General features: G+C 44.6%; 1 protein-coding gene and 1 long non-coding RNA gene across 3 annotated transcripts in view; both read right to left on the minus strand.

Annotated features, from left to right (window-relative positions):
* Positions 1-18,275: 18,275 nt before the first annotated feature.
* On the minus strand, positions 18,276-19,385 carry LOC118945328. Its single transcript, XR_005040487.1, has 2 exons — positions 19,161-19,385; positions 18,276-19,129 (listed from the first exon to the last, which is right to left on the minus strand). It is a non-coding gene; the product is annotated as an uncharacterized LOC118945328 (long non-coding RNA).
* Positions 19,386-21,008: 1,623 nt separating this feature from the next.
* katnal1 (katanin p60 subunit A-like 1) overlaps positions 21,009-26,046 on the minus strand; it is a 26,807-nt gene continuing 21,769 nt past the window's right edge. The window contains exons 7-11 of one of the 2 annotated variants that reach the window (XM_036968168.1): positions 25,996-26,046; positions 25,016-25,142; positions 24,332-24,466; positions 23,502-23,628; positions 21,009-21,345 (exon numbers count right to left, since the gene is read on the minus strand). The exon at positions 25,996-26,046 is cut by the window's right edge and continues 108 nt beyond it. In XM_036968168.1, the coding sequence (XP_036824063.1) occupies positions 21,147-21,345; positions 23,502-23,628; positions 24,332-24,466; positions 25,016-25,142; positions 25,996-26,046 (639 nt within the window). In that variant the 3' untranslated portion in view covers positions 21,009-21,146. The remainder of the gene's footprint in view (positions 21,346-23,501; positions 23,629-24,331; positions 24,467-25,015; positions 25,143-25,995) is intronic. The other variant, XM_036968167.1, reaches the window with a different exon arrangement.

A 26,046-nucleotide genomic window follows, 5' to 3' on the forward strand; every position in this document is an offset into this window, starting at 1 on the left:
GCCGACACTGAAACGAGCCGACACCGCAACGGGCCGACACCGCAACGAGCCGACACCGCAACGGGCCGACACCGCAACGGGCCGACACAGCAACGGGCCGACACCGCAACGGGCCGACACAGCAACGAGCCGACACTGAAACGAGCCGACGCCGCAACGAGCCGACACTGAAACGAGCCGACGCCGCAACGAGCCGACACTGAAACGAGCCGACGCCGCAACGAGCCGACACTGAAACGAGCCGACGCCGCAACGGGCCGACACAGCAACGGGCCGACACAGCAACGGGCCGACACCACAACGTAGCCAACATCGCAACGAGCCGACACTGAAACGAGCCGACGCCGCAACGAGCCGACACCGCAACGAGCCGACACTGCAACGAGCCGACACCGCAACGGGCCGACACCGCAACGGGCCGACACCGCAACGAGCCGACACCGCAACGGGCCGACACAGCAACGGGCCGACACAGCAACGAGCCGACACCGCAACGGGCCGACACCGCAACGAGCCGACACTGAAACGAGCCGACACCGCAACGGGCCGACACAGCAACGGGCCGACACCACAACGTAGCCAACATCGCAACGAGCCGACGCCGCAACGAGCCGACACTGCAACGAGCCGACACTGCAACGAGCCGACACTGCAACGAGCCGACACTGCAACGAGCCGACACTGCAACGAGCCGACACCACAACGTAGCCAACATCGCAACGAGCCGACACCGCAACGGGCCGACACCGCAACGGGCCGACACCACAACGTAGCCAACATCGCAACGAGCCGACACCGCAACGGGCCGACACCGCAATGGGTCGACACCGCAATGGGTCGACACCGCAACGGGCCGACACCGCAACGGGCCGACACCGCAACGACTCTCAAGGATCTATGTGCAAACTGGAAACCACGTGTCCTGAGGCCGCATTTATAGGTATCTGGCGACTTTAATAAAGGAAATCTTTTAAAAACGTGACCGAAATTCGATCAACACATTTTGACATGTAGTACACCTTCTTTAGGGAAACAAATCTCTGCTCTCACATGAATTTACTGCTCAAAGTGGCAAGCTCTTGTCAGAGTCGTGTGTATAGGTGGCAGGGAAGTCAGGCGCAGGAGAATCAAACGGAGTGTAAATGGAGTCTTTTAATATAAGTCCACTTAACATGCTCCAAACACTAAATACGTACATACATAAACGAACATGGGTACGATGACCCGTCGCGCACCTATAAAACATAAAACAACACTTGACATAAAACAATCTCTGACAAAGACATGAGGGGAAACAGAGGGTTAAATACACAACAGGTAATGAATGGGATTGAAACCAGGTGTGTGGGAAGACAAGACAAAACCAATGGAAAATTAATAATGGATCAATGATGGCTAGAAGACCGGTGACGTCGACCACCGAGCACCGCCCGAACAAGGAGAGGCAACGACTTCGGCAGAAGTCGTGACAGCTCTTAAGTTTAATTTGCACGCACCATGCTGGCCTGCGCTCATGGGACCCGTCCTCTGCTCGCTAGACCACATTTCTTCTCTCTCAGCTCAAGTGTTTTGCTCATGCAATGATGTTTGATCATGCGCTCGTTTGACTTTTGAATCGAACTTGACTCCACAGGTGTCGCATCCCTTCAATAGAGTTCCAGACCTTTGTAGAATCTCTGCCAAGGCGCATTGAAGTTGTTGTGGTGTCTCGTGGTGGCCCAACGCCCTACGCCCTATTGAGATGTTGGTGTTTCCTTTATTTTGGCAGTTACCTGTACGTCAATGCCTACGTCACTTCCTTATCCGCTTTGTCTGTCTGATCAGGTACCTCCCCGGAACAATTAATTTCCCCTTACCAAAAGAGTGTGTGTGTGTGTGTGTGTGTGTGTGTGTGTGTGTGTGTGTGTGTGTGTGGGTGGGTGGGTGGGTGGAACACACACATAAACACACACACAGACACCCACTACACATACATATACACACACTCACTCCACTCCTTCAAAGACAATGTAGCATTGTAATCCCCTTATCCACTTAGTAATGTCCCTGGTGCAGTATTAGCTGAAACAACAAGCAGTGTCTGCATCGGGACAATGAAGCAAATGACTGTAGCTGGACCACACACACACACACACACACACACACACACACACACACACACACACACACACACACACACACACACACACACACACACACACAAACATGTTCATACACTCACACACACACACACACACGCATACACTCACACACACACACACACACATGTTCATATACTCACACACACACACACACACACACACGCATACACTCACACACACACATGTTCATACACTCACACACACACGCATACACTAACACACACCCACACACACACACACATGTTCATACACTCACACACACACACACACACACACACACACACACATGTTCATACACTCACACACACACACACACGTGCACACACACGCACACACACACACACATTCATACAGACTCACACGCAAACCCCCACACACACACATTCACAAACACACACACATAGACTTTCATACAGACTCACACACACACACACGTTCATACAGACTCACACACACTCACACACACCCACACATTTACAAACACACACACACACACGTTCATACAGACTCACAGGCACACACACACACGTTCATACAGACTCACAAACACTCATACAGACTCACACACACCCACACACAGGTTCATACAGACTCACACACACACTAACACACACCCACCTCATGAGTGCTGCTGATTAGTAATGTTTTCAGTATCAGCTACTGTTCTCAGCCTCTCCAGAGGACTTTGAGCCTAAAGCTGTGGAGTACAAAGGTATAAAACACCAAACCAATCCTCAACACACACACACACACACACACACACACACACACACACACACTGTAGGTACAGTCAGTATGAAGCTTGGACCCATTCAACCCTCAACCGTGACTTTACAAAAAACTATTTCTAACTTCAAATGAAACGGGTTTTGTCACAGAATGCATTTTTTTGAAAGGTTGGTTTTTGATAACTTTTGCTGTCACTGAGAGTTGCTGTCACAGAGAGTTGCTGTCACAGAGAGTTGCTGTCACTGAGAGTTGCTGTCACAGAGAGTTGCTGTCACAGAGAGTTGCTGTCACAGAGAGTTGCTGTCACAGAGAATTGCTGTCACTGAGAGTTGCTGTCACTGAGAGTTGCTGTCACTGAGAGTTGCTGTCACTGAGAGTTGCTGTCACAGAGAGTTGCTGTCACAGAGAGTTGCTGTCACTGAGAGTTGCTGTCACAGAGAGTTGCTGTCACTGAGAGTTGCTGTCACAGAGAGTTGCTGTCACTGAGAGTTGCTGTCACAGAGAGTTGCTGTCACAGAGAGTTGCTGTCATTGAGAGTAGCTGTCACTGAGAGTAGCTGTCACTGGGAGTAGTTGTCACTGAGAGTAGCTGTCACTGGGAGTAGCTGTCACTGAGAGTAGCTGTCACTGGGAGTAGCTGTCACTGAGAGTAGCTATTACTGAGAGTAGCTGTTACTGAGAGTATATGTATGTCACTGAGAGTAGCTGTCACTGAGAGTAGCTGTCACTGGGAGTAGCTGTCACTGGGAGTAGCTGTCACTGAGAGTAGCTGTCACTTAGAGTAGCTCTAATCAATTTCATCACTTCCTCCCTGGCCCAAATGCCACCCTATTTCCTATATGGGGCAGCAGGGTAGCCTAGTGGTTAGAGCGTTGGACTAGTAACCGGAAGGTTGCAAGTTCAAACCCACAAGCTGACAAGGTCGTTCTGGTCCTGAACAGGCAGTTAACCCACTGTTCCTAGGCTGTCATTGAAAATAAGAATTTGTTCTTAACTGACTTGCCTAGTTAAATAAAGGTAAAAATATAGTGCACTACTTTTGACCAGACTGCAATGGGTCCTGGTTAAAAGTAGTGCACTAAGTAGGGAAAATGTTACTATTTGGGACTATCCATGTCGTAAGCCCTGATTTAGATTTAAATCAGGAGGAGAACAAAGCCTGGGCTTATCTACCGCGGAACTATTTTTCTCTGGGGATTAGGTGGAGGGGCTTTTATAATCTGCACAACTGTCTTTCAGGACAATAAATATACACAGTGATTTACTGGAAGATACACAGAGACAGTACACTGATGGAGAGATACTAGTGTGTGTATGTGTGTGTGTACAGTATGTGGAGGTGAGAACCCATTTTGCAGGATCTTATTCTCTGAGCTATAAGGATTTATAGTGTGTGTCAGGGGAGGACTGGCCATCTGGCATTTCAGGCAACTGTCAGATGGGCTGTTCCATTTTTAGCCCAGCGGGCCTGTCTAACTTGGGTTTTAGGCAAAATGATCATTATCTGTTAAACAATGGTCCGATGTGGGGGCCGGTGTGTTAGAAATGCTGATTTATATTTTGGGTCCCAGTCTGCCCCTGGTGTGTGTTCTTTCTGAACTTTGCTGTTCTGTTGGTCTTTTCTTCTCTAAAAAAAAACACCGTCAAGTCTAACCATTTAGATGTCCTTCTCAGCCTCTCCTCGTCAACAGCTTTGTGTGTGCATGTGTGTGTTACCCTTCAAACGTATGTTAACATTGCCAAAGCGAGTGAACTAGATAATAATGCTGTGATGGCACACTGTGGTATTTCACTCAATAGATATGGGAGTTTATCAAAATTGGGTTTGTTTTCTAATTCTTTGTGTATTTGTGTAATCTGAGGGAAATATGTCTCTAGTATGGTCATTCTGAAGTATTACATTTACATAAGTATTCAGACCCTTTACTCAGTACTTTATTGAAGCACCTTTGGCAGCGATTACAGCCTCGAGTCTTCTTGGGTATGATGCAACAATTTTTTCACACATGTATTTGGGGAGTTTCTCAATTTATTCTCCCAGTCTGAGGTCCTGGGTGCTCTGGAGCAGGTTTTCATCAAGGATATCTCTGTACTTTTCTCTGTTTATCTTTCCCTCAATCCTGACTAGTCTCCCAGTCCCTGTCACTGAAAACATCCCCACATCATGATGCTGCCACCACCATGCTTCACCGTAGGGATGGCGCCAGGTTTCCTCCAGACTTGATGCTTGGCATTCAGGCCAAAGAGTTCAATCTTGGTTTCATCACCACTATACCACAAAGGACTGATTGGTGGAGTGCTGCAGAGATGGTTGTCCTTCTGGAAGATTCTCCCATCTCCACAGAGGAACTCTGGATCTCTGTCAGAGTGACCATCGGGTTCTTGGTCTCCTCTCTTCTCCCCAGATTGCTCAGTTTGTCTGTGCAGCCAGCTCTAGGAAGAGTCTTGGTGGTTCCAAACTTCTTCCATTTAAGAATGATAGAGGCCACTATGTTGTTGGGGACCTTCAATACTGCAGAAATGTTTTGGTTCCCTTCCCCAGATCTGTGTCTCGACACAATCTTGTCTCAGAGCTCTACGGACAATTCCATCGACCTCATGGCTTGGTTTTTGCTCTGACATGCACTGTCAACTGTAGGACCTTATATAGACAGCCTTTTCAAATCATGTCCAATCAGTTGAATTTACCACAGGTGGACTCCAATCAAGTTGTAGAAACAGTTCAAGGTTGATCATTGGAAACAGGATGCACCTTTCGAGTCTCATTGCAAAGGGTCTGAATACTTATGTAAATAAGGTATTTCTGTTTTTTATTTTAATAAATTTGCAAACATTTATAAAAACTTGTTTTCACTTTGTCATTATGGGTTATTGTGTGTAGATTGATGAAGAAAACAAGTAATTTAATACATTTTAGAACAAGGCTATAATGTAACAAAATGTGAAAAGGGGGGTCTGAATACATTCTGAATGCACTGTAATTTACAGTTTATCACAATAGCTGATCATAGCTGAATTTTAGGACACAGTTGTAGTGTAATAATTTGATCGTTTCTCCAAATATTTTGTTTGATCAGCTTGGTCGCAGCACTGAAAAGCATTAAAGCAAAAATGAACTACCTTAGCTAGCTAGCAGCACCAGCACATTCATTGCAGTTCAACATTTAAAAAAGTAGCTCTGATCATGGTTGAGTGTATTTATATGCAGATCTCAGACCTGTTATTAGATCTTCCCACATTATTAGCTTGTTCTTGCTAGCTAGATAGATGCTAAACCTGACACCAGCCATAAAGGTACAATCTGGGATTTGTGAACCCATAAAGGTAGAATCTGGGATCTTGGGGTCAGTTCAATGGTAATTTCCCTTCTGTATACACTGAACAAAAATATAAACGCAAGGGGACCAAATGTTGGTCCCATTTTTCATGAGCTGAAATGAAAGATTCCAGAAATGTTCCATACGCACAAAAAGCTTATTTCTCCCAAATAATGACAGGTGTGGCATATCAACAATCTGATTAAACAGCATGATCATTACACTGGTGCACCTTGTGCTGGGGGACAATAAAAGGCCACTCTAAAATGTGCAGTTTTGTCACACAGCACAATGCCAAAGATGTCTCAAGATTTGAGGGAGTGTGCAACTGGCATGCTGACTGAAGGAATGTCCAACAGAGCTGTTCCCAGAGAATTGAATGTTAATTCATTTTAAACAATTTGGCAGTAGAGCCAACCGGCCTCACAACCACAGTCCCCGTATAACCACCCCAGCCCAGGACTTCCACACCCAGCTTCTTCACTTGTGGGATTGTCTGAGAAGGGGGAGTGCTGAGGAGTATTTCTCTCAAAATAGCCCTTTTGTGGGGGAAAACTCATTCTGATTGGCTGGGCCTGGCTCCCCAGTGGGTGCACCTGGCTCCCAAGTTGATGGGCCTGTGCCCTTCTAGGCCAACCAATGGCTGCGCCCCGGTTCATGTGCAATCCGTAGATTAGGTCCTAATGAATTTCATTCGATTGACTGATTTCCTTCTATGAAGTGTAAAATCTTTTAAATTGTTGCATGTTGTGTTTATATTTTTGTTCAGTATATTTATGTTCCGTCCCCCCAACCGTCCTCTCAAGAAGAAAATCGTCCCGTGGCTGAATGTAGTTGACGATCCCTGACCTAGGTGCTGCTGTAGGCCCTCCTTGGTTGGAGACAGAAGCACCAGATCATCAGTAGACATTTGACTTCAGATTCTAGAAAGGGTGAGGCCGGGTGCCTCAGACTGTTGATATACAGTATATGTTGAAGAGGGTGGGACTCAAGTCCTCTCTCTTGTTGTTGTTCTGATCAGTCCTGATAAGAGAGAGGTGTACTGAACACGTTCTCCTTCTCACCATACCCAGTCTCATGACACACGCACGCACGCACGCACGCACGCACACACACACACACACACACACACACACACACACACACACACACACACACACACACACACACACACACACACACACAACCTCTCAGGTGTTTCTGCTATTCCACTAGGAGATATGAAGGACAGTCTGAGGAGCGGGGTGGCGAAAGACAAACTTATCAATTCACATTCCATACTTGCCTTACCTTTCGTTGTGGCTGGCAAAAAAATGCCTCATGATTTGTCAACGTGCGCAATTAGTTTGTGCTTCAGTCTGATCAACTGTAGCCTACTGATTACAACCACAGCTGCAGGTAGCCTAGAGAAGTCTACTGATAACAACCACAACTGCAGGTAGCCTAGAGAAGTCTACTGATAACAACCACAGCTGCAGGTAGCCTAGAGAAGTCTACTGATACCAACCACAGCTGCAGGTAGCCTAGAGAAGTCTACTGATTACAACCACAGCTGCAGGTAGCCTAGAGAAGTCTACTGATAACAACCACAGCTGCAGGTAGCCTAGAGAAGTCTACTGATAACAACCACAGCTGCAGGTAGCCTAGAGAAGTCTACTGATAACAACCACAGCTGCAGGTAGCCTAGAGAAGTCTACTGATTACAACCACAGCTGCAGGTAGCCTAGAGAAGTCTATGCGCTCTGATCCCATCTGGGCCAGGGGAAACGTAACATCATGTTTCTATAGCCTAAGCTATGCATTTATAGCCTAAAATTGGCCCATTTATTTGTGTTCTGAGAAAACGTGAATGTGATCAAAGGTTCAAACAACAGGTGGCTAGGCTACCTAGGCCTTTTTAATCTCAAATGATTGACTAGAATTAATCGATCAACACAATAGGGATTGCATACGGTATGAGTATCAAAGGTACAACATGCAGCCCTGCATACAGACAGCTCAGCCCTGTTCATTTCTTTTGTCTGTGTCTGTGTAAAAGGTTTCAAGGTTTTCATCCTCCCTAGCTTTTCCAATCATTTAAAAAAACAACAACATATGACCTGATTAGAAAACGTATGTGGCCCCATCCAGTGTCATGTATTCATGCCCCCCCCCACAATTTTTTTTTTACGAAAACCCCCCCCAAAAATAATATTTTATCTCTCTACGTTTCATAATTTTCCTTCAATTCGCAAGAGGCTGAATGTACTGTATCTCACCAGAGAAAGTATCCAAGAGAGCGAAACAGCGCCCCTCTGTCTCTCTATGTGTAGCCCATCTATCTGATGCTGTCTGGTCAAAAGAAGCCAACGAGCATTTGGTCTCCCTTGATAAAAAAATAAAATAATAATAAAACAATAGCCAATCAGCATTTGGACTTGTGGTTTTACTTAATTCTCCGTACTGATTAATGATTATAATGGCGATTCTAATCCAACCATAAATTCATACATTGTGCGTCTAGCCTGAGAGGGCTGGAAGTTCAGAATGAAGCTAGATGTAGTAGGCTAATGTTAACTAGCTGGCTCATCGTTGCCCATGAAAGGAAGTTAGACTAGAGAGCAAGTATTTTAGCCAGGTAGCCTATGACAACAAAAACTAAAAGCATGCTGTATGACGGAGTCATAGACCGTTTCGTCAACATGAAAGAGAGGAGGGTGAATCAACATGTTTTTTTCTACTTGCACTCACACACACACACACACAAAAATCAGAACTATCGACAGAACCCTTCAAATTTAACTTACGTTGATTGGACTAAATAGTTTTTGGTATCTTTTAGTTGTCACTGTATTAGACTAAGCAGAGGTGATTTGATGATGTTGAAATGTTGAAATGTAAATGGTGCTTGGAATAGTGGAGGCAGCTCTCGTTTTCTTTGTGACTTGCAATAACTCTGTGGTTCTAAATCACTATTTGTTTAGTGGTCCAGAAATGTCAGAAACATTAACGTGCTTGACCATGCTACAGGTCATTTAACTGTTTGTTAAAATGACCTTCACCGGACAGATGTTGCTCTCCGGTTTTGTGATGAAACAAAGGTGTGGTTAAATCTATTCTGCCACTTTGTCCTTATTGTCTCAGCCTTAGGCCTATATATCACCATGTCAACGCATATGAACTAAAAAGTTATAGAGCAAACAATGCAATTGTCACAACACATAGGTTGTAATATGACTTATTTGGGAGGGGGCTTGGCTTCCATAGTGACTTTACCACCCTACTGCTACTGGTCCCATCATAGCCCATATAAAACCTTTTGTTCAGCTGATGTATTACTACCAGGTCCGGAGATGGTTAGGTTAGCCTGCTATCACCTCTGAAATCATCACAATAATCCCCCCTCCCCCCCACCACACCACTCTGGGACCTGTGGTGCCACCTCTGAAATCATCACAATAATCCCTCCCCCTCCCACCACACCACTCTGGGACCTGTGGTGCCACCTCTGAAATCATCACAATAATCCCCCCCCCCCCCCCACCACACCACTGTGGGACCGGTGGTGCCACCTCTGAAATCATCACAATAATTCCCCCCCCCCCCCCCCCCCCACACCACTCTGGGACCTGTGGTGCCACCTCTGAAATCATCACAATAATCCCTCCCCCTCCCACCACACCACTCTGGGACCTGTGGTGCCACCTCTGAAATCATCACAATAATCCCCCCCCCCCCCACCACACCACTGTGGGACCGGTGGTGCCACCTCTGAAACCATCACAATAATCCCCCCCCCCCCCCCCCCCACCACACCACTCTGGGACCTGTGGTGCCACCTCTGAAATCAACACACAATGTTACAAGTGGGGGGGGGGGGGGGGGGGGGGGGGGATCCTATTTGTAGGATCTACATTTGACGTGTTTTTGGTGGTGATGGGCTTCCATAGTTTTACATGGCTCACTGCAGCTGGCAGCTACTGCGACAATTTCAGAATGTAACAGGATGTTACTGCAATTTCAGAATGTAACAGGATGTTACTGCAATTTCAGGTTAAAAACTCAATACCACAAATTTCAAATATAAAATGTCTATACGTTTCAGCTGTTTCAAAACTCCTCTGCTATTACCATGTACACTGTAGGAGTGTTGGCTTTAAGGAGACAAATATGCGCTGCTTCAAGTGGGGGAAACTGTTGGGTGAGTGTCGTGCCTACCGGTCGAGCAACTTGGTCTCAGAGCATTTTGTATTATTGTGTATGTAAATCTGAGACACTCCATTTACTATGATATGTTTCGTTTCGTTTGGTATGTATTAATTTCTGGATGTCCATCATCCATTTCGTATGCCACAAATTAGCAAAATGTACAATATATTATGAATTTGCAAAACATAGGATTTTTTACGAATTCCAAATTATTTGTGGCTAATGTTAGCTAGGTGGTTAACACTAATGTTAGCTATCTGGCTTGATGTTAGCTAGGCTAGGGGTTAAGGTTAGGAGATAGGTTTAAGGTTAATGGAAGGGCTATCTGTAATGGTTAAAGTTAGGGTTAGGGGAAGGGTTAGCTAACATGTGTTTTTGGGTTAGCTAACATTTGTTTTTGCTTCAAGTAACCGTTTGTCTTACGTAACCATACCAAATGTAACATATCATACTAAATTTGAGTTTACCAGATTTACGTTTACTATGTTACGTCCAATCTATGAGACCAGGCTGGGTCGAGATGTAACAAGTACACCAGTTTACGTGAGTAATATGTGTAGCCCATGGTTACCAAAAATCTAGTAAGTGTGAAGAGACTTTTAGACAGGTATCATCACCTTCCATGCATGACGTCAGTAGTGTTTCCATTGTTATTGTGCAGCCGTAGCTAACGCTGACCACTGCCTCACTAAGTACAGTAAATCTTTAGTCAGACCAGCCACACGGTCAGCTGTGTTATTATAACAGACCATAAACCCAGCCTATGAACCTGAGTTAGTGTTCACCTCTTCTCTCACTCCCTCTTCCTCTCTCTCTCCTTTTCTCTCTCTAGGACTCCCTCCCTCAGTCCTTCTCTCTCTCTCTCTCTCACACTTCATTTCTCCCTCTTTCTCTCTCTCTCTCCTTTTCTCTCTCTAGGACTCCCTCCCTCAGTCCTTCTCACTCTCTCTCTCTCACACACTTCATTTCTCCCTCTTTCTCTCTCTTTCGCTCTCTCTCTCCCTCCTTCCCTCTCTCATATCATGATGACAGGGCATTTATAAATTGGTTGAGAATGTGAAACTTAGGTGTGCTCACACGCACACACAAACCGAAAGCCTACAATTTGTGGGTAGGAGAGGTATTTGCTAGGTAGATATCAGGTGGGTTGTGGTTGTCAGGTGGACAGTGACCACTAGCTGTAGCTATTCATTATGGATCCATAGGGCTCTACTGTTGAATCCAGAGCTTAGCCCAGTCATAGAGCTGTATTTGTTGAGTCCCCTCCTGTGGGTACTCAAAGAGTCCTTCGTATGACACCGAGTAACTTCATCAAAATATTTGAGCCACTTGGTGTAAGTCCTGTGTAAATCCTGGTTATGCTACCACCGGCATTCACCACACATTTACAGCATTGACAGAGATATTGGTTATAGCAGCTGTTTTCAAACTTCTCCTCAGACGTTTCACAATATTGTTGTAGCCCTGAACTAGCTCAGCTAATTCTGCTAATTCTGCTAATTCAGCTAATTCTGCTAATTCTGCTAATTCTGCACAGATTATTACAGTAATAGTGAAGATCTCCACCGACCTGCGACCTTTTGCACGTTATCTTGAAAATTCCGCTTTCTGTGATTACATAAGAAGGCATTTATTCATATGCTACAGTAGGTTAACCTCAACATGTGGCCATGGATGTTGTTTATTTATTTAACTAGGCAAGTCAGTGAAGAACACATTCTTATTTACAATGACGGTCTAGAAACAGTGGGTTAAACTGCCTTGTTCAGGGGCAGAAGGACAGATTTTTTACCTTGTCCGCTCGGGGATTTGATCTTGCAACCTTTCGCTTACTAGTCCAACGCTCTAACCACTTAGTCTGGCTTTAATTGAATTATGTCTGCAAATTAATAATGTGTAATGCTGGATTCCCGTCTCCATCAAATACTTTATCTAAAAGGGCATTTAAAGTTTGATTAGTTGTAGTCCTTATTCTATTCTTTAACTTAGATTTTGGGATTTTTGGTTGAGACGGACATGTAAATCTAACATATTAATGATTCACTTGTAGATTCCGTTAAAAATCAATACATGTCCGTCTCAACCAAAAATCTAATATCAAAGCTAAACTGGGCTTGGCTAAAACCCTGGATGGGAGACCGAAGGGGTAGCTGTAGATAGATCAACTCTCCTGTAGGAGGTGGAGTAGATAGATCAACTCTCCAGTAGGAGGGGCTGTAGATAGATCAACTCTCCTGTAGGAGGTGCTGTAGATAGATCAACTCTCCAGTAGGAGGTGCTGTAGATAGATCAACTCTCCAGTAGGAGGGGCTGTAGATAGATCAACTCTCCTGTAGGAGGTGATGTAGATAGATCAACTCTCCTGTAGGAGGTGCTGTAGATAAATAAACTCTCCAGTAGGAGGTGCTGTAGATAGATCAACTCTCCTGTAGGAGGTGCTGTAGATAAATCAACTCTCCAGTAGGAGGTGCCGTAGAGCACTGTATAGTGAAAAGAGAGCACTGTGCTGTAGATAGATCAACTCTCCAGTAGGAGGTGCTGTAGATAGATCAACTCTCCAGTAGAAGGGGCTGTAGATAGATCAACTCTCCTGTAGGAGGTGCTGTAGATAAATCAACTCTCCAGTAGGAGGTGCTGTAGATAAATCAACTCTCCAGTAGGAGGTGCTGTAGATAAATCAACTCTCCAGTAGGAGGTGCTGTAGATAGATCAACTCTCCTGTAGGAGGTGCTGTAGATAAATCAACTCTCCAGTAGGAGGTGCCGTAGAGCACTGTATAGTGAAAAGAGAGCACTGTATAGTGAAAAGAGAGCACTGTATGGGTGAAAAGAGAGCACTGTATGGGTGAAAAGAGAGCACTGTATAGTGAAAAGAGAGCACTGTATAGTGAAAAGAGAGCACTGTATAGTGAAAAGAAAGCCAATAGGGACACAGCCATGGAGTTTAGCCCAACAGCTGTCCAGCGGTTTTATTGACGTTGTTGAACAGCGGCTGAAATGCCGTGAGGGAATCCTACCGAGCCGTTTAAACCAGCAGATCTGAGCCACTCGATAAACAACAAGCACGATACATCTATAATTAATACAGGATTGTTGTTGGTCAGTTGTGTCGTGTGGCGTGAGCAGCACCTCGCCACAGTGCTAACCCACTGGGAAACCAACTGGTTTAAATGAACCACAACAATGACTCAGTCAGACAGAAGATTGTGTTATTATGACTTCATAGAGATGTCTGTAATTAACCCCAGTCAGTGTTCAACCTATTGATGGTGTCTGTCCATGTAGCGTCACGTGTCAGACTTCTATAGGTTCCTCTGTATTTCCTATGATGTGACCTCTGGCTACGTAAGAGTAGTGATTATAAAAACATGAGGGTCTGTAAACATATTTGTGTGTGTTTGTCGGGGTGGGTGCGGTTGTCATCAGTGCCGTGATCTGTTACAGTAATCATTCCAACTTTCCTAGCTCTAGCAGGGATGTGTGTGTGTGTGTGTGTGTGTGTCAGTCCTGCCCTCTGTGTCCTAGTGACTTTGGCGCCTCACTTCCTGTTTTGGTTCCCATAAGTATAATTTGATTGGCTCAGTGCCAGGACACACACACACACACACACACACACACACACACACACACACACACACACACACACACACACACACACACACACACACACACACACACACACACACACACACACACACACACACGAGATAAGGATACCAATCTCATACACAAACACACAAGCATAGTGAGACTTTTCTCTGGCCCTATTTAGTGGGATTTTCCTGTTTCTCATCCACTGCCTCACTTGGCTCCCTACGACCAGTGATCACCATCAACACATTGTGTTCATAGAGACAGGACATTCAAACCAGGAAAACAAAATAAGATCAAGATGGATTAGACTGTGATGTCATTAAACAGTGAATCTTCAAGATTCTCTAGGAAGTAGTTCAGAGGGAGGGCCAAAAGGAATGGAATGTTCGAACTCTTATGACAGAATCAGGGAGCAGAAGGCAGGTTGTCTTTATGTCATTTCCTCCTCTGGATCTCACTGATCCCTAACTCAGTTACAGACAGAAACAGATCAGCTGACCACACACACACACCTGTCTGTCCTGTCTCTGTCCTGGCTGTTTCCTGTCTAGGGCTGTGGCGGTCACGAAATTTAGTCAGCCGGTGATTGTCACGCAAATAACTGCCAGTCTCACGGTAATTGACCGTTAATTAACACAAACACGTTTAGCGCCTCCTGGCTTCCACACGCAGCCTACAATCAATGAACGCAGACCTTTGGAACATCTACATTTTAAAAAAGTCCATGTAATATAGCGGCTATTCTGTGTTGCGCGGGTAACAAAGAAACGAGTACTTCTCTATGCTTAATTTACAGTTATTTATGTAACTTTAGTTGTGATAAACATTGGGTTATATGTTTAGATTTTTTCAATACATTCTAAGGCTGCATGATGCGACTCTAATGATGATTTGGAAAAAGTTGCTTGAAAGGCATGAGCACTGCTTAGTTTTTTTGGGGGCGCAGGCTGCAAACACTTCAATAGTCTCTCACTCACAATTTGACAAGTACTTGATAATGCCTCAAATTTCACAGTGGCATCCCCTTTGTGTCTGTAATGCATCCTAAAAAAAAATGCATGCCTTTTACATCACGGAGTCCTGCGTTGTGCCCTTCTCCCAGAGTGCTGCACAATCCAAAGTGCCTCTCACTCACATGGCTCTGCATCACGTGATCAGGTCTTTCTCACAGGCTACAAGTGAAGACAGACACATCGGGGACGCAACTGCGTGCGTCCTTATCCAATTCCGAGGTGCATTTTGAAGATATTTGAAGAACTGTCCACATTTACTTTTCGTCAGCCAACAAGATGAGTAGGCCTAACGATCAGCAAAAGCACTAGCTTATGTCAATCTACTATCCCCCATAGTACAAAAGTCAACCTATTCTATTCTGTGCAAGAAATAAATATTCCAAACATAGTCTGGGACAGTTGTGGGGTGCGATAGATCCCAAATTAACACAACTACTAGCATTAAAAAAAAAACTTTGGGAATTTTGGATGAAAAGCGTGCCCAAATTAAACTGCTTGCTACTCAGCCATAAAAGCTAGAATATGCATTGGTAGATTTGGATAGAAAACACTCTGAAACTTCTAAAACTGTTTGAATGATGTCTGTGAGTATAACAGAACTCATATGGCAGGAAAAAACCTGAGAAAGAAATCCAACCAGGAAGTGGGAAATCATTATCGACATTATCGAACAAAACAAACATTTATTGTGGAACTGGGATTCCTGGGAGTGCATTCTGATGAAGATCATCAAAGGTAAGTGAATATTTATAATGCTATTTCTGACTTCTGTTGACTCCAACATGGCGGATATCAATTTGGCTTGATTTGTCGTCTGAGCGCCGTACTCAGATTATTGCATGGTTGACTTTTTCCGTAAAGTTTTTTTGAAATCTGACACAGCGGTTGCATTAAGGAGAAGTGTATCTATATTTCCATGTCTAACAATTGTATTTTCATTGACATTTATAATGAGTATTTCTGTAAAATGATGTGGCTCTCTGCAATATCACCAATGTTTTTGGAACTACTGAACATAACGCGCCAATGTAAACTCAGATTTTTGGATATAAATATGAACTTTACCGAGCAAAACATGTATTGTGTAACATGAAGTTCTATGAGTGTCATCTGATGAAGATCATCAAAGGTTAGTGATTCATTTTATCTATATTTCTGCTTTTTGTGACTCCTCTCTTTGGCTGGAAAAATGGCTGTGTTTTCCTGTGACTTGGCTCTGACCTAACATAATCGTTTGGTTTGCTTTTGTCGTAAAGCCTTTTTGAAATCAGACACTGTGGCTGGATTTACAACAAGTGTATCTTTAAATTGGTGTAAAATACATGTATGTTTGAGGAATTTTAATTATGGGATTTCTGTTTTTTTGAATTTGGCGCCCTGCAGTTTCACTGGCTGTTGACGAGGTGGGACACTACCCTCCCAGGTACCCTAGAGAGGTTAATGTGGCTGACGCAACAGATCAGAATGTTTAGCTTAAAATGTTGACAAACTATTAAGCTATTTCTTCTAATTATAAAACACAGGAAAGGACACATGCCATAAGCGCAAATGTTCCTTTAGTAGGAAACCACCATTATCAAAAGTGACCGCAAATGCTATTATGCATGTAATGCTTTAATTATAAAAAGGTGCATTTTTATGGTGAAAATTCTTCTCCAAACTTGAAACTCAAGCCAGTTAGGCTCTGAACCCCCGGATTAATGCCCTTAATTTTAAGAAGTTATTTGGCCACTTTAGTGGCACTCTAATGTACTTGTCCTCTTGCTCAGTTGTGCACCGGGGCCTCCCACTCCTCTTTCTATTCTGGTTAGAGACAGTTTGTGCTGTAATGTGAAGGGAGTAGTACACAGCGTTGTACGAGATCTTCAGTTTCTTTGTAATTTCTCGCATGGAATAGCCTTCATTTACAAGAATACACTGACGAGTTTCTGAAAAAAGTTACTTGTTTCTGGCCATTTTGAGCCTGTAATTGAACCCACAAATGCTGATGCTCCAGATACTCAACTAATCTAAGGCCAGTTTTATTGCTTCTTTAATCAGAACAACAGTTTTCAGCTATGCTAAAATAATGGCAAAAAAGGGTTTTCTAATGATCAATTAGCCTTTTAAAATGATAAACTTGGATTAGCTAACACAACGTGCCATTGGAACACAGGAGTGATGGTTACTGATGATGGGCCTCTACGCCTATGTAGATATTCCATTAAAATCAGCTGTTTCCAGCTACAATAGTCATTTACAACATTAACAATGTTTCTGATAAATTTGATGTTATTTTAATTGAAATTTTTTTTTGCTTTTCTTTCAAAAACAAGGACATTTCTAAGTGACCCCAAACTTTTGAACAGTAGTATTTGTGTGAAATTTGTTTTGATTTAGAATGGACCATTATCATGCAACCGTCTCAAAACAGGGTCCAGCAGGGGAAAGAAATACATGTCAACTATGCATTTAAAAAGCGAATTAAGGACGCTTTTCCCATGGTTCATTTTAATGCCAGACAGGTAGGCTATACTCCTGTTGTAAAGAGAAACAATGTGTTTAATATTATGAGAAATAAATATAGTAGGCTTAGCCTATAGAAAGCTGATGGGATCCTCCTCTTTTTAAGAGGCCATCACTCTGTTTTCTTGCGCAATTGCATAGCCTATAGCAATGTTGCGCAACATGAGCTCTAATTAAGTGTTTGATTAGATTTGCATTGACGTCAGAGTGATTAGAGGGACAATAAAGTGCTGAGTACCAGGCAGTTAGCAAGTTCAGTAGGCTACTAATGACCATCAGCAGCATCAGAGCTTGGAGAAGCCTAATTAACATGACTAAACGGTCACGTGGAACCGCCGGTGTGGCGGTAATAGTCACCGCAGCAACCCTAGTCCTGTCTCTGTCCTATCTCTGTCCTGGCTGTGTCCAGTCTCTGTCCATTGGCTGGGTGACAGGGGCTCGTCTCTCTGTCCGGGTGACATGGGCTCGTCTCTCTGTCCTCTGGCTGGGTGACAGGGACTCGTCTCTCTGTCCTCTGGCTGGGTAAAAAGGGGCTCGTCTCTCTGACGTAGGATACACAGCGTAGCTAAGTGAGCTAAAGGTTATTGTAGTCTGTGCACACTGGGTACAGTAATGAGATGGGTCATGATGTTACACTAAACACTGACAGTCAAGTTGACAGAAGTATTGCTCAGTGGTCAACACACAGATGTGTTAAATTACACATTTCCCTTTCCTTCCTCCCTCCCTTGCTTCCGCCCTCCCTCGCTCCCTCCATCACCTTCCTGCATCCCATCACATCACAACAGAATATCTGTCAACACTTTAATATTCTCGTTTTGATCAATGACAAATGACATGTGAAAACACCAAACAGTGAGGTAGCCTAGCTCCTCTAATTCACAACTCTGTACCTGTGCTGTACTAGACTTGGTCTTAGGCCTACTTGAAAAACCCATAGGACTCTGTCCTAAATGGCTGTATTCCCTATACAGTGCACTACTTGTTGTCCCTATGGGATGGGAGCCGGTCATATGTAAAGCAGTACATAGGCGATAGGGTCCCATTTTGGACTCAGACATACAGCCATACTACAGCTCTGTTACTTCTCCAGTGTTTCCAAAACTTCAGACAATAAAAACACAATGACAAGATTCCATTTTCCTTTTCACTTAAAACATTCAGGAATGTGAATCGTAACATTCGTACAATTCATATAAATTAAAATTACATTACTAAAGCAAAGGAATGAGATGAAGTTTTTAAAAACTAAAAAAAAAAAAAAATCAGTACCGCCCCAGACGTAGAGCCTCTTAAGTTGAAGAAGGGTTAGTGTCTCCAGATGAAATATGACACACACACACACACACATTTTCGCCTACACACTACTACACTGACTCTTTCTGTGGAACTGGGTTATAAGCACACATAACATCCAACAGTTTAGTGATCAATAATAACATCTGTGTGAGTAGTGTTCATCAGTGATGACTAACTAGTATACTTGTTACAGTAGCTACACTAACTAACTAGTATACTTGTTACAGTAGCTACACTAACTAACTAGTATACTAGTTACAGTAGCTACACTAACTAAGTAGTATACTAGTTACAGTAGCTACACTAACTAACTAGTATACTAGTTACAGTAGCTATACTAACTAACTAGTATACTAGTTACAGCTATACTAACTACACTGAACAAAAATATAAACACAACATGTAAAGTGTTGGTCCCATGTTTCATGAGCTGAAATAAAAAGATCCCTAAGATTTTCCATACGCACGAAAAGCTTATTCTCTCTCTTTGTTTTCATCCCCGTTAGTGAGCATTTCTGCTTTGCCAAGATAATCCATCCACCTGACAGGTGTGGCATATCAAGAAGCTGATTTAACAGCACGATCATTACACAGGTGCACCTTGTGCTGGGAACAATAAAAGGCCACTCTAAAAGGTGCAGTTTTGTAACAACACAATGCCACAGATTTTGAGGGAGCGTGCAATTGGCACGCTTACTGCAGGAATGTCCACCAGAGCTGTCGCTAGATATTTTAAGGTTCATTTCTCTACTATAAGCCGCCTCCAACGTCATTTTAGAGATTTGGCAGTACATCCAAGCGGTCCCACAACCACAGACCACATGTATGGCGTTGTGTGGGCGAGCGGTTTGCTGATGTCAACGATGTGAACAGAGTGCCCCATGGGTATGATGAGATCCTGAGGCTTATTGTCGTGCCATTCATCCACCGCCATCACCTCATGTTTCAGCATGATCTGTATACAATTTCTGGAGGCTGAAAATGTCCCAGTTCTTCCATAGCCTGCATACTCACCAGACATGTCACCCATTGAGCATGTTTGGGATGCTCTGGATTGACATGTACGACAGCGTGTTCCAGTTGCAGCTAATATCCAGCAACTTCGCACAGCTATTGAAGAGGAGTGGGACCACATTCCACAGGCCACAATCAACAGCCTGATCAACTCTATGCAAAGGAGATGTGTCGCGCTGCCTGAGGCAAATGGTGGTCACACCAGATACTGACTGGTTCTGATCCACGCCCCTACTTTAAAAAAATATATATATCTGTGATGCCTATCTGTATTCCCAGTCATGTGAAATCCATGTACTAGGGCTTAATGAATTGATTTAAATGGACTGAAATGTCCTTATATGAACTGTAACTCTGTAAAATCTTTGAAATTGTTGCGTGTTGCATTTAGATTTTTGTTCAGTGTATTATCTACATTTCCAGACACTGTGATAGCTAGGTGGTCAAACGAACAGCTGAACCATTCAACCAACCTGTTCAGATCCATGTCATCTCCTGGTGAATGTGTGTGGTGGTTAGTGTCTGTAGGTGTCCATTCAAGTATCAGTCCAAGGCGTCTGTGAAGAGTTTCACAGACTGCATCCCAAATGGCACCCTATTTCCTATATAGTGCCCTACTTTTGACCTGACCCCTAGTGCACTATATAGGGTATAGGGTGCCATTTTAGATGCCATTTTAGACTCCATCTCCACAGACACATAGGTATAGTGAGTGGAGGGAGGGAGGGATGGATGGATGGACCAACAGATACAGAGGAAGACAAGGAGATGAAGAGCCGAGGAGAAGGAGACGAAGAGAGGAAGCATCTTTAGACTATTGAGATGTACCCTTTAAAATCTCAGCCAAACACTCCAGTCCATTTGTCTCCGCTTTACACACTTCCATCCTCTCGGCTCACACTCTTGTCCTCTAGTTCTTCACCAGTCACAACCTCCTCTAGTTCCTCTACACTTCACATACATGTCTCTTTCTCCTGGTCCTCTCCCACTCCAATCTCCACTGGTCCTCTCCCACTCTGCTCTTCCACTCCAATCTCCACTGGTCCTCTCCCTCTCCAATCCCCATTGGTCCTCTCCCTCTCCAATCCCCATTGGTCCTCTCCCTCTCCAATCCCCACTGATCCTCTCCACTGGTCCTCTCCCCCTCCAATCCCCACTGGTCCTCTCCCTCTCCAATCCCCACTGGTCCTCTCCACTGGTCCTCTCCCCCTCCAATCCCCACTGGTCCTCTCCCCCTCCGATCCCCACTGGTCCTCTCCACTGGTCCTCTCCCCCTCCAATCCCCACTGGTCCTTTCCCACTCTGCTCTTACAGTCCTTTCTTCCACTCCTGATGCTGTGTCCTCTCTCTAGACAGATCCAAACTCCTCCATCCAGGCCTGGTACTTCTCCAAGTCGGCAGCGGAGACAGACTTGGAGATCTTCTTCAAGGTGATTGTGAAGTCGTCCATGGTGACAGGCATCTGAAGCTCTTCTTTAGACAGAGCTCTGATCTCCTCTGGAGAGAGGCCCTGGATACGCCGACGCATAGCCATCATAGACGCATCTCTGTGGGCGCAGACACACATGGCACACTCAGAGACAGAGACAGTTTATTTAACGCTAGAGGCGTTCTTCATACAGAACACACAAAAACCTGGATACGGTACATTCGGAAAGTATTCAGAACCCTTGACTTTTTCCACATTTTGTTACGTTACAGCTTTATTAAATATTATTAAATCGTTTTTTTGCCCTCATCAATCTGCATTATATCTCATCAATCAAGCCAAAATTCTGCATTATACAAAGGGAAAACAGTTATTTTTTTTGAAATGTTTGCACCTTTGGCAGCGATTACAGCAGTCTTCATGGTATTGACGCTACAAGCTTGACACACCTGTATTTGGGGAGTTTCTCCCGTTCTTCTCTGCAGATCCTCTCAAGCTCTGTCCGGTTGGATGGGGAGCGTCGCTGCACAGATATTATCAGGTCTCTCCAGAGATGTTAGATCAGGTTCAAGTCCGGGCTCTGGCTGGGCCACTCAAGGACATTCAGAGAGTTGTCCCGAAGCCACTCCTGGGTTGTCTTGGCTGTGTGCTTAGGGTTGTTGTCCTGTTGGAAGGTGAACATTTGTCCCAGTCTGAAGTCCTGAGCTCTCTGGAGCAGGTTTTCATTAAGGATCTCTGATCAGCTTTCTCTCAATCTTGACTAGTCTCTCAGTCCTTGCCGTTGAAAAACATCCCTACAGCATGATGCTGCCACCACCATGCTTCACCATAAGGATGGTGCCAGGTTTCCTCCAGATGTGACGCTTGGCATTCAGGTCACAGAGTTCAATCTTGGTTTCATCAGACCAGAGAATCTTGTTTCTCATGGACATAGTCCTTTAGGTGCCTTTTGACAAACTCCAAGCCTTTTACTGAGGAGTGGCTTCCGTCTGGCCACTCTACCATAAAGGCCTGATTGGTGGAGTGCTGCAGAGATGGTTGTTCTTCTGGAAGATTCTCCCATCTCCACAGAGGAACTCTGGATCTCTGTCAGAGTGACCATCGGGTTCTTGGTCTCCTCTCTTCTCCCCCGATTGCTCAGTTTGTCCGTGCAGCCAGCTCTAGTCTTGGTGGTTCCAAACTTCTTCCATTTAAGAATGATAGAGGCCACTGTGTTGTTGGGGACCTTCAATACTGCAGAAATGTTTTGGTTCCCTTCCCCAGATCTGTGTCTCGACACAATCTTGTCTTGGAGCTCTACGGACAAATCCATCGACCTCATGGCTTGGTTTTTGCTCTGACATGCACTGTCAACTGTAGGACCTTATATAGACAGGTGTGTGCCTTTCCAAATCATGTCCAATCAGTTGAATTTACCACAGGTGGACTTCAATCAAGTTGTAGAAACAGGATGATCAATGGAAACAGGATGCACCTGAGCTCAATTTCAAGTCTCATAGCAAAGGGTCTGAATACTTATGTAGATAAGGTATTTATTTTTAAACCACATGTAGAAATGTCTAAAACCCTGTTTTTGCTTTGTCATTATGGGGTATTGTGTTTTTTTTATTGATGAGTAATTGTTTTTTTAAAAGACATTTTAGAATAAGGCTGTAACGTAACAAAATGTGGATCACATCAAGGGGTCTTAATACTTTCCGAATGTACGCATAACTAAAATGTAATGCACACATCTAATGGGTCACATACAGAAGCCTGACCTCCTGAGGACACATTGTTGTCCCTCTCTCTCTCGTCCCCCCGTCCCCCCCACTCTCCCTCTGTGGACTCAACTCACTCTGTTATATAAAGGGTGTGTTCAGGGGATGCCCCTGGCCAAGAGCCATGACTGTGACCTTAGCTCCCACACACAATGCTGCACGACTAGTCACGACTCACAAGGGTCAGGCATGGGAACAGTCTCTCAAGAACACTACAAATGAATTACCATTCAAAATCCGATTTTCCCTAACCTGTAACCCTAACCCTTTAAGCTAACACTAAACTTAACCTTGAACCTAACCACTAACCCCTTACCCTAAACTTAACCCTAACCACTAACCCCTTACCCTAAACTTAGCCCTAACCACTAACCCCTTACCTTAAACTTAACCCTAATCCCTTACCATAACCTCTATAGATTTTGTCCTCATGGGTATATGGGCAATGTCCCCACGAGGGATAATTTTCCTTGTTTTACTGGCCTAAAGTCCCCAAAAAGGTTCAAAGCTAGACCTGCAGACGTTGGTGATGTCAGCTCCAGAGTATCCGTCTATCTTGTCAGCGATGAGAGCCAGGTCCACATCATCAGCCACATCCACCTCCTTTAGACTGATCCCCAGCAGTTCAGCACGACCCACGGCTACACACACACAGGAATGTGGGTTAACAACACACCCTACAGCTAACAATGTGAATATTCTGCACAACAGATACATTTTAAGAATAGGTGCAAGACATCTGTATGAAACAGGATCTCCGCATCTTAGGTTCAGGGTAGAGGTTAGGGTTGAAAGGTTAAAGGTCACCTGTATGCAGGGGGATATAGATCAGAGGTTAGGTTTAAAAGGTGAGGGGTCGGCCTCCCGGGTGGCGCAGTGGTCTAAGGCACTGCATTGCAGCGCTAGCTGTGCCACCAGAGACTCTGGGTTTGAGCCCAGGCTCTGTCGCAGCCGGCTGCGACCGGGAGGTCCATGGGGCGACGCACAATTGACCTAGCGTCGTCCGGGTTATGGAGGGTTTGGCCGGTAAGGATCTCCTTGTCTCATCACGCACTAGCGGCAGGCCGGGCGCAATGCACGCTAACCAGGTCGCCAGGTATACAGTGTTTCCTCCGACACATTGGTGCGGCTGGCTTCCGGGTTGGATGCGCGCTGTGTTGGGTTGTGGTTGGGTTGTGTTTCGGAGGACGCATGCATGGCTTTCGACCTTCGTCTCTCCTGAGCCCGTACGGGAGTTGTAGCAATGAGACAAGATAGTAACTACTAAACAATTGGATACCACGAAATTGGGGAGAAAAAGGGGTAAACATTTAATTTAAAAAAAGGTGAGGGGTCAGAGGTCACCTGTAGGCAGTGGGATGTAGATTCTCTTCTCCAGTCGTCTCCGTAGTGCCTCATCGATGTCCCAGGGGAAGTTAGTAGCAGCCAGAACCATCACCATCTTAGAGGGATCGTCATTCTCTGAAGCTCCCCCCACACCTGGACAACAATGGTACAGTCAGATAGCTCTCCCTACATCTGGACAACAACGGTACAGTCAGATAGCTCTCTCTACATCTGGACAACAACGGTACAGTCAGATAGCTCTCTCTACATCTGGACAACAACGGTACAGTCAGATAGCTCTCCCTACATCTGGACAACAACGGTACAGTCAGATAGCTCTCTCTACATCTGGACAACAACGGTACAGTCAGATAGCTCTCTCTACATCTGGACAACAACGGTACAGTCAGATAGCTCTCCCTACATCTGGACAAAAGCGGTACAGTCAGATAGCTCTCTCTACATCTGGACAACAACGGTACAGTCAGATAGCTCTCTCTACATCTGGACAACAACGGTACAGTCAGATAGCTCTCTCTATATCTGGACAAAAGCGGTACAGTCAGATACTTTTCCCCAAAAACACACCTCAGCAGCCGAGCTAGAAACAACATATTCAGAAATCAGTGAACTCTCTCGCTTTCTCCCTCTGCCCCACTATCTCCTTCTTCCTCTCTCCTCCTTCCCTTCAACTTCTCTCACCGTCCATCTGTACCAGTATTTCTGACTTGACTCTGCGGCTGGCTTCGTGTTCGTCCGACTTCCCTCGACTCCCACAAATGGAGTCTATCTCATCTATGAAGATGGTGGTCGGGGCATAGAACCTCGCCTGGACACAATGGAGAGAAAGGTTAATTTAAAAAAAACGGTTCATTGAGTATTCCCCAGCAACCAGACATATTTTCAACCAAAGACATATTTTCAACCACACAGAGATATTTTCAACCAAACAGACATATTTTCAATGTCTTTTCAACAACAAGAAAAACATGCTCATAATAGTCTCTTCTATTAAGACATACCTTTCTATCTTTTATATCTCTATTGTCAACATTTTGTAGAACATGGTACTGAAGAACGTTATTTAAAAAGCACAAAAACACACCCAGACCCACCTCTTCCTATAAGCAGACCTGTAGGGCCCCGTGGATTCTAGGGCGCACCCCCCCACCCCCCCCCCCCCCCTATCGAGAGGTAGAATACACAAGGTGTCATTTCAAAATGTGGTAGTGCATCAGCAGTTTTCCACTTGTTCTGTCAGTCACTCAATTATCCCACGTCAGCAAAAAAGACAAAAATATGGATTGCTTAGGTAAGGTAGTCTAGTCAGCTATATAAACCTTGTAGTAGGCCTTATCATCACCATATTACTGACCTGGCACGCAGGGGCATGTGCTCAGGGGCCCTGACCTCCAGGGGGCCCCCCCCCCATTGACTTTGTTAGTCAAAATCATACAGATGTCATATGAACATGGCAAAACGTGTAGAATTGCTGGGAATTTACTTTAACACTGCCCAAAACGTTATACCTGCGACTTAGGTCCTCCGAAGGTCTAGAGGCGGCACTGCCTACATCATACGCTCTCCAACCCAGAACCAAATTAAAATGTGAGAGCTGGCCTCAGACTGTTCCTCGTTAGGTTTTTCGTCCGTCATAAGAGACCACACACACAAAGACTCACCATCTCAAAGAGCAGGCGAACCAGTTTCTCAGACTCTCCTCTGTATTTGGA

Source organism: Oncorhynchus mykiss, chromosome Y (assembly GCF_013265735.2).
Source record: "Oncorhynchus mykiss isolate Arlee chromosome Y, USDA_OmykA_1.1, whole genome shotgun sequence".
Taxonomy (NCBI): Eukaryota; Metazoa; Chordata; class Actinopteri; order Salmoniformes; family Salmonidae; genus Oncorhynchus; species Oncorhynchus mykiss.